Source organism: Phymastichus coffea, unplaced genomic scaffold (genome assembly GCF_024137745.1).
Source record: "Phymastichus coffea isolate CEN01 unplaced genomic scaffold, Cenicafe_Pcof_1.1 PCOF00074, whole genome shotgun sequence".
Classification (NCBI taxonomy): Eukaryota; Metazoa; Arthropoda; class Insecta; order Hymenoptera; family Eulophidae; genus Phymastichus; species Phymastichus coffea.
In genome coordinates, this window is record NW_026706885.1 from 912216 (window position 1) to 928872 (window position 16657).

Here is a 16657-nt window from a genome sequence, read left to right on the forward strand (position 1 = left end):
GCATTTTTTTGTAGGATAAGAAAATTAACAAACAATCCTTTTTATTTAATCTAGTAACGTACAATTTATTGAACTTACAATACACAATTAAAATTAATGAAACTTATCGCAGGTATTACAATAATTATCTGATTTTCACGCTGCATGTAGTGGTATTTCCATTCTTGAATCATAATTGTTTCAAAAATTATAAAGTGTGAAATATTAATAAAAAATATGTTAATATAATTAAATCGACAAGTGTAATCAGCATTGATATAATATTTATAAAATTAACACACAGAACAATCCATTGTCCCTTCGTCGTGGCCAGTGCCTCTACTTATCCATATCTTGTTATTCTTTCTCATGTTCAATTGTGTGACTTAATGATATATTTGAACGAGACTTTAACTAGCAGATGTTTTTTAATCTATTTTTCTGCCACTTTCCATGTACTCGAAACCAGTGTTACAGAACAATAAATATACCAATTCTCCTGTGAATCGCTTATACACCTAACCAACTACTAACATTTTATATTTTTTTTTTCATTTTCTTCATTTTACGTATTTTTTTGTTATTTTTTAATTTTTTGGTGTCTGTTTATCTTGTCAATACTAAAGAGCGCATTTATTAGCAAAAATTCTCTCATGTTAATTGATCGGGTACTACCAATTAGATGTTCCAATTCATTTGTTATTAATAAACTTAGCAAAAAAACCTAACCCTAAATACTTAATACGCAAGCCATTGCAGCAATAACAAAAGTATAATAAAATAAGTATATAATCATTATATGTAAGTGTTACAATATAATATTGACAGCAATATAATAGCGAAATTAAAGTAGTGAACGAAACTTGATCATAACGTAACTGTTTTTTTACAACATTGGAAATAAAGTTTGCTAGAACAAACTTTTTGTTACAATCATTGTAAGTTGTTGAAGTTGTTCAAGTGCTGCCTTTTGTATATCTTAAAAAAATACATAATACTTGGTACACTTTTTCAACTGATTACTGAAAACGAATATGTGTCTAAAGTCCATTTGAAATGACAACTGAATAATAAACATGTGGTATGAAAACGAGGTACCGTAAACGTTATAAAAAAACAAGTCGGTGATAGAAATGGTTAAAGTGACGTCAGTAACCAGTTTTAAGTACAGCACAGCCACTTTAGCAGGTCCAAAGAATCATAGATTGCACACTTGGTAATAAATTGTAAAGTCATAAAGCTCGCACTTTCCTTCAAATCCTTACAAGAGATTATATATAACGTAAATTCGCTAAAAACTAACATTACTTTTACAGTATTGTAGTGGCTGTTCCAACGGTCTTTTTTCAATGTAAATCCTTCAATATAATGTTAATTATTATAATATTTACGCATATTAAACAAAAATGAAATTTGTATCTAACAATATCCTATCACCGGCCATGCCCAATCTGCCACACAATTAACATAGAGACTTGTCGATAATAAATTTTCTTAGTAATTCAGGATTTCAATTCGCCTGATGTTGTTGACGAAACAGAAATTACTGAACCTCTTTGAAATACGTGGGATAAGCTTTTGTGAGCACTTTATATCTTATCAGATAAATCTTAACATTGTGTTCAAGAGAATGAATCGATCTTCTGAGAAGCTGATTTTACACGATCTACATTTTTAAGCGACTACCTGCTTTAAAACTTTACTCTTTAATTTAACGCTTAGAGTTTTATTATTTTCAATAAACTTTGACCGCGGAAAAAACTCAAAATCAAAATAAGAAAACGTTTGCAGAACGTGTTAAAATTTGTGTTACTGAAAGGCAAGCTCGAAAAAAAGTGATTTATTGCTTAACAGTATCGTCATTTTAATGAGAGACTGCAGCAGTTTACCTACTCGGTGTAATGTTTGGTGATTTGTTCCTTTTTATCTTCAATGTAACAGTAAATTCACGACAAAGATAAGCGTGTTTGTCAGATATTTTGGAGGAGCGTGAATAAAACCTGTAAAATAAAACAAAAAGATGACATGAAAAATCATAAATAATGAATAAGCAATATTCGAGACCACTTTGGGAGTGAATTATAAACTTTTTGAAAATTTAATGTAAAATGTGCATTTAAATAGGCAATTCAGCATTGTTCGTTGTTTAAACTAATCATAAATTGTGAAAAAAACTTTTAGACAAAAAGTTTAAACAAGAAAAAATGCTTGTGAAAAAGGAGTAAATAAAGTAAGAGACGATGAAAAATAAAAAGACATGTAAAATGGTAAAATAATGTACCTATGTGCGTTAAATTAAAGAGGGCCGAGAGCCTGTCTGAGCGATTACTCAATGGCATAGAGCATGTAGAGATTGCCCGCGTCGCTGCCGGGTGGTACGAGCGGATGGTCGGGTGGCAATACGGAAAAGCCCAAGAACATGAAAGTGCGCACCAGCATGGCTAAATTGTAAGAGGAACAGTTAGAGTCTGGACTGTCAACGAAATTAGTCTCCTCATAATAGACTTGATCGTCGTCGAACAATGGGATCGCAAAACTGTAAGCCCTACCTCGATCGCTACGTTCTTTGCGCAGGCAGACCACGATGTTGGTGCAGTGCAACGTCTCCTCGGCGTACTCGAGCAAGGAGACGAAGCCCTCCTTCGAGCCCTCAGGCAACAAACAGCTGGGTACGCGGATGTATAAGGTGCCGCGCCATACAACCGTTTCCCATTCCACCGACGTGCTCTCGGTTAGCTGGAGATTGAAGGTCAAGCGTAGTGACTCGTTGGTTTTCAATGCTTTCAATAATTCATCCTCCTGCGAAAAATATTCGATGTCAGGTCGTTAATAACTCTCGTTTGTAACAATTCCTCAATCTCATTAATCACATCAATTGAGCAAACATTCTTATTTTGCGTGTATCACAACAAAGCTAAAGTAACGCTGATCAGGATAATTATTTGATACCTGACCGGAATGTGTGCAAGTTGTCACATCACGTTACTAAACGTATTTAGTTCATCGCAGTGCTGCATTGGCGCATTTCTGCTGCGCACAACATTTTCTAAATATAGTTTATTTTCAATAGAATTAGCGAATATGCCTATGTACTTCGTCGAAAGTAAAACTCACTATACTCGAGAAATTAGCAGACTCACTTCATACCACAACTGTCAAAAGTAATCAATTTTATAATTTAACAGTATCGAATAGGTTTCAAAATATGCGAAGGAAATTGAAAGAACGTTTTAGAAAAGTGAAAACGACAAATGCTACTGCAGGCGCAATTGAAAGTCACCCATAAAAGCCCAAATCATCATGATGACGCGAGATTTCACCTCGAATCGCCGAGGAAATAAAACAGCAAGCCTTTCTACATTCGTCACGTTGGATTACTAAGCGAGAGCGCACAGAAAGCTTGTTATCAGAGCTTGTACTGATGACTGATACTCACTGACACAATGTGGGAGCTCACAGAGAGCTGACTCTGCTTGATCCCCACGCCGCGGCTCTCTGTGTTGACTGTAGAAACAGACAATGCGGCATGGGGCACATCAGGACCACCACAGAGGCCCCACACCCAGCGTTATACAGTAGTGCTGGAGGGCTCTAGCGCCTTCTTCCAAACATTCGTCAACACACTTGCTGCTCATTTCACTGCAACATCAAACAACAACAACGACGATTATTAACCGATTTTTTCATTCTCATAGTACTGTACAAGAAACATTTCAAGTATTTTTTATCCTTATCAAAATGTTCATAAATATTTATTGATATTCATATCTAGATTCGTATCTTGTGCAATAATACCAGTTCCAATCAATTAGCTTCTCTTGATTGATAATGGATTGAGAATATCGCCAAGATCGACCGTGTATTTGTTATCTGTTAACTGATGCCACTGACTATCGCAAAAGAAGAGATTATAATGTTGCAAATATTAAACTTATCAAGCATATACCAGAATGAATAATTATCGATAATTTAATGTAATATTGCTTTAAAGTAGTTGAGCTACGGACACTACGATGTTATTCGCCAAGTAACTTTAAGCAACTGAACTCTTCAAACAAGCATCACAGCCTATTAAGTAACAACAAAGAATCCTGTTAAACTGATCAAGTTGAAAAGTCTTGTTATGTATAGTTCACCGAGTACGTGAGTTAACAAAGATTCTTACGTAAATGCGGTAACTTCAAATTATGAACTGTTATACATTCGAAAATATTAGCTTTAGTACATAAGTTATATTATAATTTGGAACAATTAAAAATTATTTTAACTTATTATTCATTCGAATTATACCTATATACATATTACATGAATCATTTGAGAAAAACGATCGCAGTGCCAAAAAAAAATTCTATTTGATTATATCAAATGATGATATAGCATCACTTATTGTTTATAAATATACGTTTAACTCAAAATTTCAAGAACTGGACTTAGGTCTCTGTTAATACAACACAACCCATACATCATTATCATTTTTTTAAATAACAAATGTATTATTAGAAATTTATATTTATTACTAAACTATTTATAAATATGTTTATTCGCATATTTGAAAAAAAATACCGCAAAAAAGGGGCCATTATTCACTTGAATCCAAAAGAATTCCTAATTCACAAGTTCACTAAGGTAAAACAATGTAGTATAAATTGTAATTTTACAGAAAATGGTTTTCTCATAAAGAACTTTTCTGGTTGACTGTTGAATCAAGGCATGAACACAATTTATAAAGACTTAAAGAACTCATGTTTGGGAGGGGATATTGTCAGATACTTTGGTCGTAATCTAAAATGGCAGTTTGCCAATGTAGACAAATGCATTTCCATCATTGAGAAATGCTGGCTCTCTTCTCAACAATAAATGCGTGTTTGGTTGAAAATTTACTGAAGCAAAGTTTGATGACGTGTATTTTTCGTATTTTCTAGTTATTTAATAAACACAGGTACATATTGTAATGTTACAAGATGCACAAGTTTGTTGAGATAAATTCTACGCAAATTAGTCGTACTCTTTATTTTATCGGCTAATCTTAGGATAAGTCTAATAATTACTTTCAGTTTGCTTAAATCCATTCTTTAATGTTATTTCTGAAATTTCTATAACTTTCTACATATTTCAGTTTATTATCAAATTGTCCAAAAATTTTAATTGCAATACATGAAAGACTACGCATAGTTGTTTCGTGTGTACCTGGCATCGTAGTTTTAAATTTTATTCTATTTTTCCAATCAAAAAAATCATTACTTAATTTCCTAAAATTTTCTATCACTGCTTCCAACAAAAAATAATCCTTGATATACAAGGGGACTGATTTGTTACTTAGTATGTTAATTAGTTTTTTTTGCACTATTTACTTCCCTGATATTTACATTTACATTTTATATTACTTATGATAGAAAAACGTTAGACGGTTTAAACAATTGCTTCCAAAATGTTCCCCCAAAAAACTTATTACTTCCTTCATAGGAATCGTTTACAAAACGCTATTAACAAATTGAAACTTTTTTATTAATTTTCTCAATAAGTATGCAATATCTTTCAATTAAACTCGATGCATTTTACATACTCTACAACACAATATTTTGCTCCGCAACTCATATTTCAATTGAACAAATAGTATTGACAGAGTCAAAACTAAATATGACCAAATAAAATAAAACATGTAATTGCGTAAAAATAAATTACTTTTTAAAAAAGTTAATTTTGAGCTAATTGAAAAGTGAATTACCATCTAAAAGCAATGGTTTTCTATACTTGTGAGTAATCATATAAATTAGCCAGACATATTCTCTTTGAATATATAGTGAATATGTAATTGCTTCTAAGATAAATTGCGTTTTTAAAAAGTTCATAGTATTGAACTAATTGAAAATTGAATTAATTAAATTATTTGATTTGGATTATCAGCTTGATATTACCCACCTTACCGTAGGCTATAGCATTAATGCGTATTATATATGTCCATATCGCTGACGTATAATATATCACACGCGAATAAGCTGTTAATCCTAGAACATAGTCTGGTTGAAATCAATTTCGTAACTACAAGCGATTAGAAATTTTTATTTATCATTTTTATTACGGCTGCAAAGCTGTTTCGCATCTTTCTTTTCGTATTAGATCAACTTATCAAGTTTGAAATTACCCCTTCGCAGTCGTAATAAGCATGTCAAATGAAAATTCTTAATTGCTTGCAGTAGCGAAATTGATTTCGAAACAGTCTATAGGTTCTAGGTATTAGCGGCGACCTATTTTCACATGCAAGTTTGATTTTTCTTGAAAAGTTTATGGAGGGATTTCACTAAATGCACTAGGATTATGAAAATTTAGATACGAGTATTTTTATTCATTCATTTTTACTTATATTTCATGTCGTAGTCCACTCTCGATACTTGTCTCTAATAGTTTTATAAGGTAAATCGATAGAATTCTTTATTATATGCACGATCGAACAGCTGATTCAGTCTGTGACTTAGACTAGTATCTGTAGATTATATGGATACCGACATTACCGGCCAGTAAGTTCAACCATCATGATTGATGGCATTGACTAATGTATTACATATATGCTACTCGCAACGTTTATAATATATGCAGGAAAAAATATTTTATAATTCTAAGAAAAATAAAAATGACGTGTATCGAAATTTTCTTTCTCGAATAACTTTCTAAAAACTGCATCGTTCGAACTGAAACTTTTTTGGAGTGATAAATGGTATTCTAATATAGATGATAAAAAGCTTATTTTTATTCAACTTATGGCAATTTATGTTTCAAATGTGAAAAAAAATAATTAAACCACAGCTTCGTGCCTACTCGCATGCGTTCCGCTACCGCGTCATTTGATAATTCGACTCACGATTTATAAGTCACGCCATTGTACAAATTAGACAGGCTTATCACATTAGCTTTCAATTTTCTGCCAATACCAATTGTTTAATGGAAATAAAAGCTGGAGAGCAAAATTTGTTTTTGTTAATGTGTTTATTGAACCGATTATAACCAAAAAATATTGCATATTTATTGAGAGAATTAATATTAAAGCTTACAGTTAGTAACTTTATATAAAGAATTCTCACGAAGGCAGCAACAAGTTTCTTGAAGGGAGCCTCTTGGAAGCAAGCGTTTAAGCCATTGCATCTGTTTTTACCATAATGAATAAAATAACTGAATGGAGGTATCAGAGAAATATGCATACTGCATAGTTTTGAGTAAAACAGCAGCAATACTCGTGACAGTTTAGAGAACTAAATTTTATCCAAATGTATAATGTTTTACAATAAAAATATTATGAATTGCTCGTTTAAAAATAAAGCCACGAGCAATATCTATTGAAATAAATTATTATAATGGACATAAATATTAATGTAACAATGTATCACTTAATTCGAAACATAGTTTTACTTTATATGACATTAAGCTTCATAGATTTAAATATTGCTGTTCCAAAAATATGCGTGTAAAAAATTTCTTTTCGATATACTTGTGCGAGAAGATGATTTCACCCTCGTGTGGTCTTTTTTTCTCTCCCTCGCTTCGCTCGGGTAAAAACATCTACAAGAGAGTCATATCATTTTCTCGTATTAGTATTGAAATATATTATTCTTACCATTCTAAAAGTGGTAGAGGAGGTAAGTATACACGTTAGGGAGTGTTCATACGGGGTCCCACTTCTTTCCTGACCCCGGGGCCGTCCCTGTCCAAGATTTTATATGCACACGCCATTTCTACTTCGAGCTCAGTAGTAAGTTTTATAATGAATGCGAGATACGCATCTTAATTTATAAATTTAAAATTATAGAGATGACGTGCGCATACAAACGGGAAGAAGAGGGATCTCATGTGGACACTCCCTTAATGACAACAAAGGGCTCATAGAGATTTTCGATATATCGTTCGATATTGTTAGAGACGGTCAAAATCCTAACCTTGACATAGGTACGGTCAATATCCAGAACTATGCAATAGTTGTAAGACATCGCTTATTTTAATAAGCCCATAGGATATAAAGTCATGTATAAGTCACATATAGCAACGTTTTGAAATAGATTGTCATTAATGCTAAATTAATTGATTAAGTTTTGATATAACATAAATTGGATATTCGCTGGATAGATCGTCTGTGTATCTTTAATAGCTTTTTTGACAAGTTCTTTGTAAATTTTATATTTTTGCTGAATGAAAAGAAATTTTTTTAGGTATTCTATCAAGTTTATTCCTTTCAAAGCTTTCTGAGTCAATCTTTATTATTCATTTCACCGACGTTTCCGTAACGTTTTTAAAATATTCTTCTGAAGGTGCAAGAAATGAGTATTGGGAAAAAATGAAGTATCAGGAAGAATGATTTAAAAACGTCACCGAAACGCCAACAAAATTAATAATAAAGATTGGCTTTTAATGATCCAAAAGGGAAAGACTTGATCAATTATCTAACAAACTCCTTCTAAATATTGTGAGCTACTTGAAATATAACAACAAATATTATTGTTTTAGTTTTAACTTTGAAGATTCTTTCCATCAAGTTTCACACAATAGTTTTTTGGTAGGAGGAGATCACAATTTCAGCATAAATTAATATATTAAACTGGTTTTTAAACATTTTTTCTTACTTATAAAAGAACAACTCATAAATTGTTAGAAACTTTCAATCAGTAGCAAATATTTACTCAATAACTACTAAACATATCATACAGAAAAAAATACTTTAGTCTATAAGTAAACAATTAAAATTATTGATGAGATAAAGATCTTACTTTCATCCATAAATTTATCCATAAATATACAATGATTAAACTTTGCATTATTGCTACAAAAATTGAATGATTTTCAATAAATCATTAAATTTGTTTAAAAATACACTGAACAATAAGGACAGTTTAAATAAATAAAAATTTGAAAAACATTTTTTTATATCTTTGATAAATTTTTACTACAAATACAACCTTGAATACAGAAAAATTCTATAAGCAGCTTACACTATGTATTGTGATCTTAACTGTAAAAGTGCTTCTAAAGTCTTATCTAGGTGATAAATGAGATCAAGATTACACAATCAATAATAATAACTGTTCTGAGTTGTTTATGGAATGTCACAATTTATTATATAACAAACTAAAATTTCATTGCTGTTTCTTTAAATGCAATCAAATAATCAATGTATATTTTAACAGTTTTTGATACTATTCCAAATAACATAACTACTTAGATAAATATCAAAATAATTTAAAACGTTAAAGGAAAAATGAATATTGTAAGTCAATTATTGATATCGATTTAAAATACGTATAACTCAGTCTAACTGTCCTTTTCATATTATTTGAATTTAAAAACTTAACAATAAAAAAAAAATTAGTTACACTAATAAATGGAACATTAACATGCTGGTATGTGTGATGCATGAATGATAACGAAGTCTAAAATATTTATTAATCGCTTAGTTTGCACATGTTATCGTAAAAATCAGCTTTAATCTTGATTTTGTCACATAAAAATTTAAATATCAATAATTATTACTTTGGTAGCTGTCTAGATATAATACCAAATATTGAACAGAATCTGATGCTATTTATAACTGATAATTTAAATAACATTAAAAATATTTTATAGTGTCATTATCCATTATTAAATATTATTGCTAACAATTTTAAGTCTTTTTTATAATATGAAAATGAATAATTAGATTTAGGGATTTTAAAAACAAATTCTAATATTTCCATATATTTTGCTTTATTGATTAAAAAAAGGAATACAGCTAGTAAAAAGTCATTTATCAATTGATAACCTTTATTTAATTTATAGAAATCGTGCAATCAGTTATGTAAACCTTAGCTGTATATCACGAGGCTGTGTATGGGACGGTTCTTTGTCTCTGGAGCACATTACGATTACACGCAACCGGATGGTATTAATCATTGTTATGATTATTACAAAGTTTGCAAACTTGTCGAAATAATAATAATTTTAAATAATAATAATTTTTTTACACCTGTTCATAGTACAGTTCTAGCAAAAAAATTGTGAATACAAGGTAAACTTGGAACTATCCTATCACAATGGAAAAAGAAATAAATACAAATGCGGACAGCGGAAATAATGCGGTGTTTATGCGAAAAGACCAATATCACGGCACTAGAATTATGCAAACAAATCGATTGGTGTAAAATAATCGATGTTTTCGTATGGCGCAATTGCGCGAGCTGTCGGAAAAATCTGAAAATCATTCAAATAGTTTATGCCTATGTACGGTTTAATCAGAAGAAAAGAGTTTACTTTACTCATGGGACCGTCGGTCAATTAAATGATTTTTAGTTGATGCCATCCATTCGTTTATTAACGCACGATAAGGCGAAAAATAAAAAAATGTCTCTACGCTACCAAGGTGCAAAATACATAAAGATGGCGAGCATAAGAGAGTAAGAGGAAGAGAGGAAGAGACTTTTGCGACGATACATATGCTGATACGTGGGCCGCGTGTATACGTGACGAGGAAGGGCGAGATAATGGTGCAGTCCAGAAAACAAGTCTAAAGAGCAGTGCGTAAGAAAGAAAGAGAAAGGCAGTAAGCAGTACTCACCAGTTACTCGATATCAAACTTGGCATGATTTCGTCCTTTTTACTAGATTCACAACTACTTAATATTAGATTAGAATGAAGACTCATGCTTCTTTTTTCGTAAAATCTTGACGGCTTGAACGTTCACTTAGCGCGAGGGCAAAACGTACAACAGTGTACTGTACAGTCAGTCAGTAAGCAATATACGCACTACGCAGCTCGAACTCTCTTTTCTCTTTAGCCTCGTGTCTGTATGAGTGTGCTATACGCTGATTCCGTGCTTGTGTGTGCTGCGTGTATATAGTTCTTCGAAAAAAGTACTAGTGGAAATTTTCCGTCTCTCGCGCACGCCCGAACGTCTGCTTATAGTCTCTGTTAGTTACACGGCGCGCGCAACCTTCTCTCTCCCGTCTATATAGTTCCGCTGTCTCGCTTGCACTTGTATACATACTACATACTTGTGCAGAGGGAAGTGACGTCTTTCTCTCTCGTGATCGTCTAATTAGCATGCGCACACGCCTATATACGTACTACATACTCATACCTCCGTGAACGATCGTCTCTCTGCTACACAGACACAACTGTACATTTCCCTTTCCACTTTCCGATCCTGTTGTGTTTTGAATATGGCTATGACACAATTTATTGCCTTTACGGTGCGATCATATAATTCGTACAAGCACCTATTCAGAATTATTAAAACAAATTCGTTTGATTTTTTTTATGGAAAAACAACTGCTCAAAACATTCCACGATTGATTAGTTGCAATCTAGGTATGAACGTTTTTCTAATATTTTGGAGCACCATTGATTTATATTTTAGGCGAACGATTGGAAGGAAATTGCGATAAAATTTCTCCATTAGCAGATACAACTATATACATCTACGGATATCGATGGGGGGCCTTAACTGCATCTTTCAAAACATTAACTTGAAATGGTGTAATTTTTTGAGCCATATTAAATGCTTATATACTTCAATCGTATAAATTTCAATTGTCTAAAATATTCTACGTCGTATTTTCCGCCATCGAATATACATGAAATATTCGAAGATATGTTGATAAGATACATGTTTGACTGATCACCACAAATATCACAGGTGCGTAAAAAGTATATTGCAGCCGTCATAAATCTAACTAAGCTAATTTAAGTAGTTTGAAAAAGTTACGCCATCACTGATAACCATTATCTGTTTATCGATAACTAAATAGAACAAGAAATGTTTACGACAATCGGGCAACTTGTAATAACGAATTCGTTTTTCATTGCTGATTCAAATTTGTAGCATCATGACACATACTTATGATAAATATTTAAATTCCTTCAACATTAAGCTAATACAAAGAAAAAGCCTAAACTTCTATAGATCTATAAAGTATTATGAATCGTACGAAGGTTGCTACTTATATTTCTGGCCTAATAATGAAAAAACAAAGAATTATGATAAAAATTGGTTTTATTATTTTTTAAAATATTCTCGATGAAGATCAATACACTTTTGTATGCGTTTGAACCAATTTCTGCAGCACTTTTTCCACTCCGTTAAGGTACTTCCAAAACATGGTTTTTGAATGCATCAATGGCTTCTTCGGGAGTTGAAAAATGTTGGCCACCAAATTTGTTTGCAATGTGGGGGAATAAAAAGAAGTCATTAGGTGCCATTAGATGTCATTAGGTACAACTGATCGTACACCATTCAGAATTAACCGATGTGCGTTGCTCTAACGCTACTGTCGCCACGTAACCGGTAATGCAGAAAAAACAAGCAACCATATTTGCTTCGATGTGCTTCTTCCGCGAACAACTTTTGTAGGATTTGGCTCATTTTGGAAGACCCATACAGTCGATTTCTGTTTTGTATCGGGCTCATAATTATAGATCCATGATTTATCACCTGTATAGATATTATACACAGCCATTGATACATCTTGACCGTATTTTTTAACATTTCCTTGCCACAAATCGACACGAGCCTTCTTTCGAGCGTTTGTCAGATTGTGTGGGATCTAACGTGTACAAATGTTTTTACGGACAAATGTTAATCTAATATCTTATTGATGCTAGTCATATACTACAGTCCAAAGATGTTTCTATATTACGATTTCACATGGCGATTTTGCTTTATCAATTCGTTATACCAGTTTTTTACAGTGTTTTATCGCTGTAAAAAAATTAAGATCATCGCTGCACTCTTGTCTTGATAATCCACGTCGCAAGTTATGAAAAATAATCGCACGAAAATGTTTACGAGTTAATTTCAATTTTTGCCCGAGATAAATTTTTCAAGTTACTGTCAACACAAATCTCACTCAAATAACAAAATGTTCTGAAAAACATTGGATTGGAAACATGAGATAGCGCCTGGCAACACTACTCTTACGTAGGCCAGAGAAGTAAGTAGCAACCCTCGTAATTATAACGTATCGTAAGAAATTAATTTAGTAAATAAAAAGTTAGAACAAATCAAAAGTCGAGCAATTTAAGCATAAAAAGAAGGCATTATCTTACAACGAAAATTTAATAACAAGTCGTCAATCAATTCTAAAATACCAGTACAGTTGGCAAGAAGGAACAAGTTAATAATTATTTTAAACAAAACGTAAATTGCTGATTTATAAATACCGCGCTGAAGATAAATTGCTGCGAGTATTTGCTTTTTATCGCGACTAAGCGCGTTTGAAGCGATAGCAAAAAATAAAACTCATGAAATTTATTCCATTCGAAGGCTGCAAGAAAACTTATGCATTGTATCGAGGTCTTGCTTGCAACATAAAACTGTATATTACCGCTTCCTCCTTGCTGCACTTCACACGCACACGTTCGCGCTCCTCTTTTTCACTGCTTTCGCGCCACGCACTCCACAATTCGCTCGTACAATTAAGTGCAATGACGTACATCACGTATAGCCTCACTTAAAACGTGCCGTATATACATATATGCCAGTCACATGATTTTATTTTCTCGCTGACACAATTTGCAACCTCGTTGCAACATACATATATAAAAAGCTCATATCAGCATTTATTTTATTAGATTTTATTCTGCTTCATTATTTATTTACTTATTTATTTACTTATGCTGCTTGATTTCTGATATATGTGTTGACTTGTTTGGCTTTAAAAGTTTTATACTCTGTTCGTTCCACTCTCGTTCCTTTTGACAGCACACAATGTCAAAATTAGCGAAATAAGAAACAATATTGAGATCGTTATTTATATAATTATTAGTTAGTGGAATTATTATTCTTATTTTAACAGTAAGTTTCCATTTAAACAAAATCGTCATAAATACTCAATTGACTAATTTATAAATTGATTTTTTAAAACGTTCTCAAAGCAATATGAACATGTTTAAATATACATTCAATTATAGATAAAGAGAGAAAAATCCATATTAGTTCAATAGCAAAAAATATATTTTTTTTTGGTTTTAGTAAATATTTGAATATCGTTGATGAGTAAGTAAGATAGAAAGTTTTTATAAAACTCATAAAAAAAGTTAAGTTTTTATAAATCAATTCGAAATAAAGATTAAGCTGTAGTGACTGTCGATTTTCACAGAAGTTCTACCCTGCAAACGTTTTTTCATGATATTCATAGTTTCCTATTAATTAATATATAAATGTATTGTAAGGAAGTATAAAAGGGTTGTTTAAAATTTCCATTTTTCAAGTGGTAAAAATTTAATGTATTTTTTAATACTAGATTTCAGGCGAAAAGTATGTTTGAAAGCTCGTATGTATACACATTAGAAAAGACAATTTACAAAAGATATACCAAGTAATTTCACAGTTCGTTTTGGCAAAAAAGGGCTGTATTATGCTTTCCAATGAATTCCTATTGGCAATAAGTACAATAGTTGGGTATAGTAAATGCACATAATCATTTGACAAATTCATTGTAAATAAACTTCAATTTTCGGAATGTTAAGGAAAATCAAATCTACAGGATGAAATATAATGAAACATGTTTTGTCAAATCCTTTAATTAGTTTGACATGAGCTCACAACTCAGCAAAAAATCGATTGTAGAAAAATCGTTCGTGATTGTGCGCTTCATTGGACAATTAATTTATTATATAATTGTCCTAAATAAATTACCGACAAGTTATCTTTTTCTTATCTCTGTTTTCTTGCTTTGTAGACGATTGTATCAATTGTCAAAAACATCAAATTATTTAATAATTTACTTTTAATGTTCTAATCAGATTGCTCAATATCACACTAATTAAATTCAAGTAACTTAACAACATTAAGGCACAGCGGATCTATGTTTTTTTATGATTAAGTAGACCTAATTTCTAATTCTAAAAATATAAAATTCTAATTTACTTGTTCATTAATTGAAGAAGCATTGGATTATAATTATTTTATGAAAAACTGCTGTGCTTGTTTACTAGCTGTAAAACTATGGAAGTTAAAATGCATAAATTTTCCAAAATAATACCAAAATTGAGATAGGGATCAATTCGATTGCAAGTGATTTTTCAACCGCACATAACTTGACGAACAAAATCTTCATAATTTATGTTACCCTGTGAATCTTCATGCCCAGTTAGAAGTGTTTCGACTTCTTCATCACTCAGTTTTTCACCTGTATGAATTATTCATCATTTAATAATTGATAAAAATGGATTTCATTAAATTTATTCTTAAAAAATACAGAGGTGATTTATAGAATGACAGATAATATTTTATATCAATCAAGCTTACTTACCAAGTGTAGTTAGTAAATGTCTCAGTTCTGCTGATGAAATAAAACCATTGCCATCTTTGTCAAAGTGTCGCAATCCTTCAATAAAGTCATCAGCAGTGTCTGACGTACGTGCTTTGCTTATGGCCTGGTATATTGGCAAGAATACTTCAAAACTGATTCTCTCATCAGGCTTGTGTTGGTTCGTGAACTTTTTAACATCTGATTCAGTTGGGTTTTGACCCAAGGCACGGAGAGCATCCCCAATTTGGGCAACATGGATTTTTCCATCTCCTCTGCTGTCAAATAGTTGAAATGCCTCCTGAAATTCTGTTGAGAAAAACTTTAATAAGATTTATACTAATATTATGTATCATTCATGAAAGAATAAGTTACGCTAATTTTCAACTTAAATTGAAGTTTAAAGAGTAGATTATGATAAATAATAATTTATATGGAGTTCAAGCTTTAATTGTACTGGAAAAGTTCTTGAGCAACTATTAAGCTTGATTTACCATCCATGGATGACATCATCCTATTAGCCAGTTCTTGATAAGTGAATACATACATCTTGATGGTTCGAGAACAATCAAATAGGAAATCAATAAACCAATTTAACTCGAAATAGAATCACTGATAGTGAAACAGAATAAAAGACTAAACTATGTACTCCAAAATACTAAATGTAACACACTGTATGATCAATAGCTAATTGAAGAACTGATTTCTATGTAAGGACCATTGCTAAGAGTGACTGAAGCAATGTAAAACGTCTTTCACTGACAAAAGTCGAACTCTTATTGAAAAGTTTGTGCAAAAAGAGTCGGCGGAGCCGCGAAAAGACCAGTAAGAGCAGAGATTCGCGATTGATCTAGGGCAAGTCTGGTGACGTTTACTTTCAAATGTGACACCATAAAAGGCAGTCTCCAATCCGGGGGAAGAGTACTTACGAGCGCAAAAGGCCGCGGACTTGCGGCGTTACTCTTGACCTAAATCGCGAAATAAGAAAAAAAGGGGGGTTTTACACAGTGTGTACGTGTCTCTACCGTGTTTGTCGCGACGACTACTTCAGAATTCTGCACGTATACGTGGTACTCACCGGCCAATTGATCCTCCGTGTATGAAGCCTGCGGACATAGAAAAGAGAACGAATGAGTAAGTGTGGTTATGGTGTGGGCTTGAGATCAGTGGACTTTTTCAAGGAGGGAAAACTTAATTCACCATCGTTTAACAGCAACTGTTGTTTAGTTCTGATTTCCTTTTTCACGTGAACGACCTCTGATGTAGTTTTTTGAGTACGTTTAAAATGCAGCCGATCGTTTCTTGCCAACCAACTATATGGGCGCTGGTTTCTCCAGTGTCATCGGTATATGTACAGCGTATATTGTGATTCATACAACTCTTCCGTCTCGCTTGCTCTCGTGGTTCAATTGCGG

At 32.2% G+C, this 16657-nt stretch overlaps 2 protein-coding genes across 2 annotated transcripts; both read right to left on the reverse strand.

Annotated features, from left to right (window-relative positions):
• Positions 1-37: 37 nt before the first annotated feature.
• LOC131668174 (ornithine decarboxylase antizyme 1) lies at positions 38-10864 on the reverse strand. Its single transcript, XM_058942105.1, is given in 6 exon segments — positions 38-1979; positions 2261-2420; positions 2529-2778; positions 3416-3517; positions 3519-3618; positions 10550-10864. Coding segments are annotated over 5 exon segments (654 nt in total). The 5' UTR covers positions 10636-10864; the 3' UTR covers positions 38-1979; positions 2261-2304.
• A 3291-nt stretch (positions 10865-14155) lies between these two features.
• On the reverse strand, positions 14156-16635 carry LOC131668101 (myosin-2 essential light chain). The gene is made up of 4 exons (XM_058941957.1): positions 16443-16635; positions 16321-16348; positions 15246-15551; positions 14156-15122 (listed from the first exon to the last, which is right to left on the reverse strand). Exons 1-4 carry the CDS (start codon positions 16443-16445, stop codon positions 15016-15018), a joined length of 444 nt encoding a protein of 147 aa, XP_058797940.1. The 5' UTR covers positions 16446-16635; the 3' UTR covers positions 14156-15015.
• Between the last annotated feature and the right edge of the window lie 22 nt (positions 16636-16657).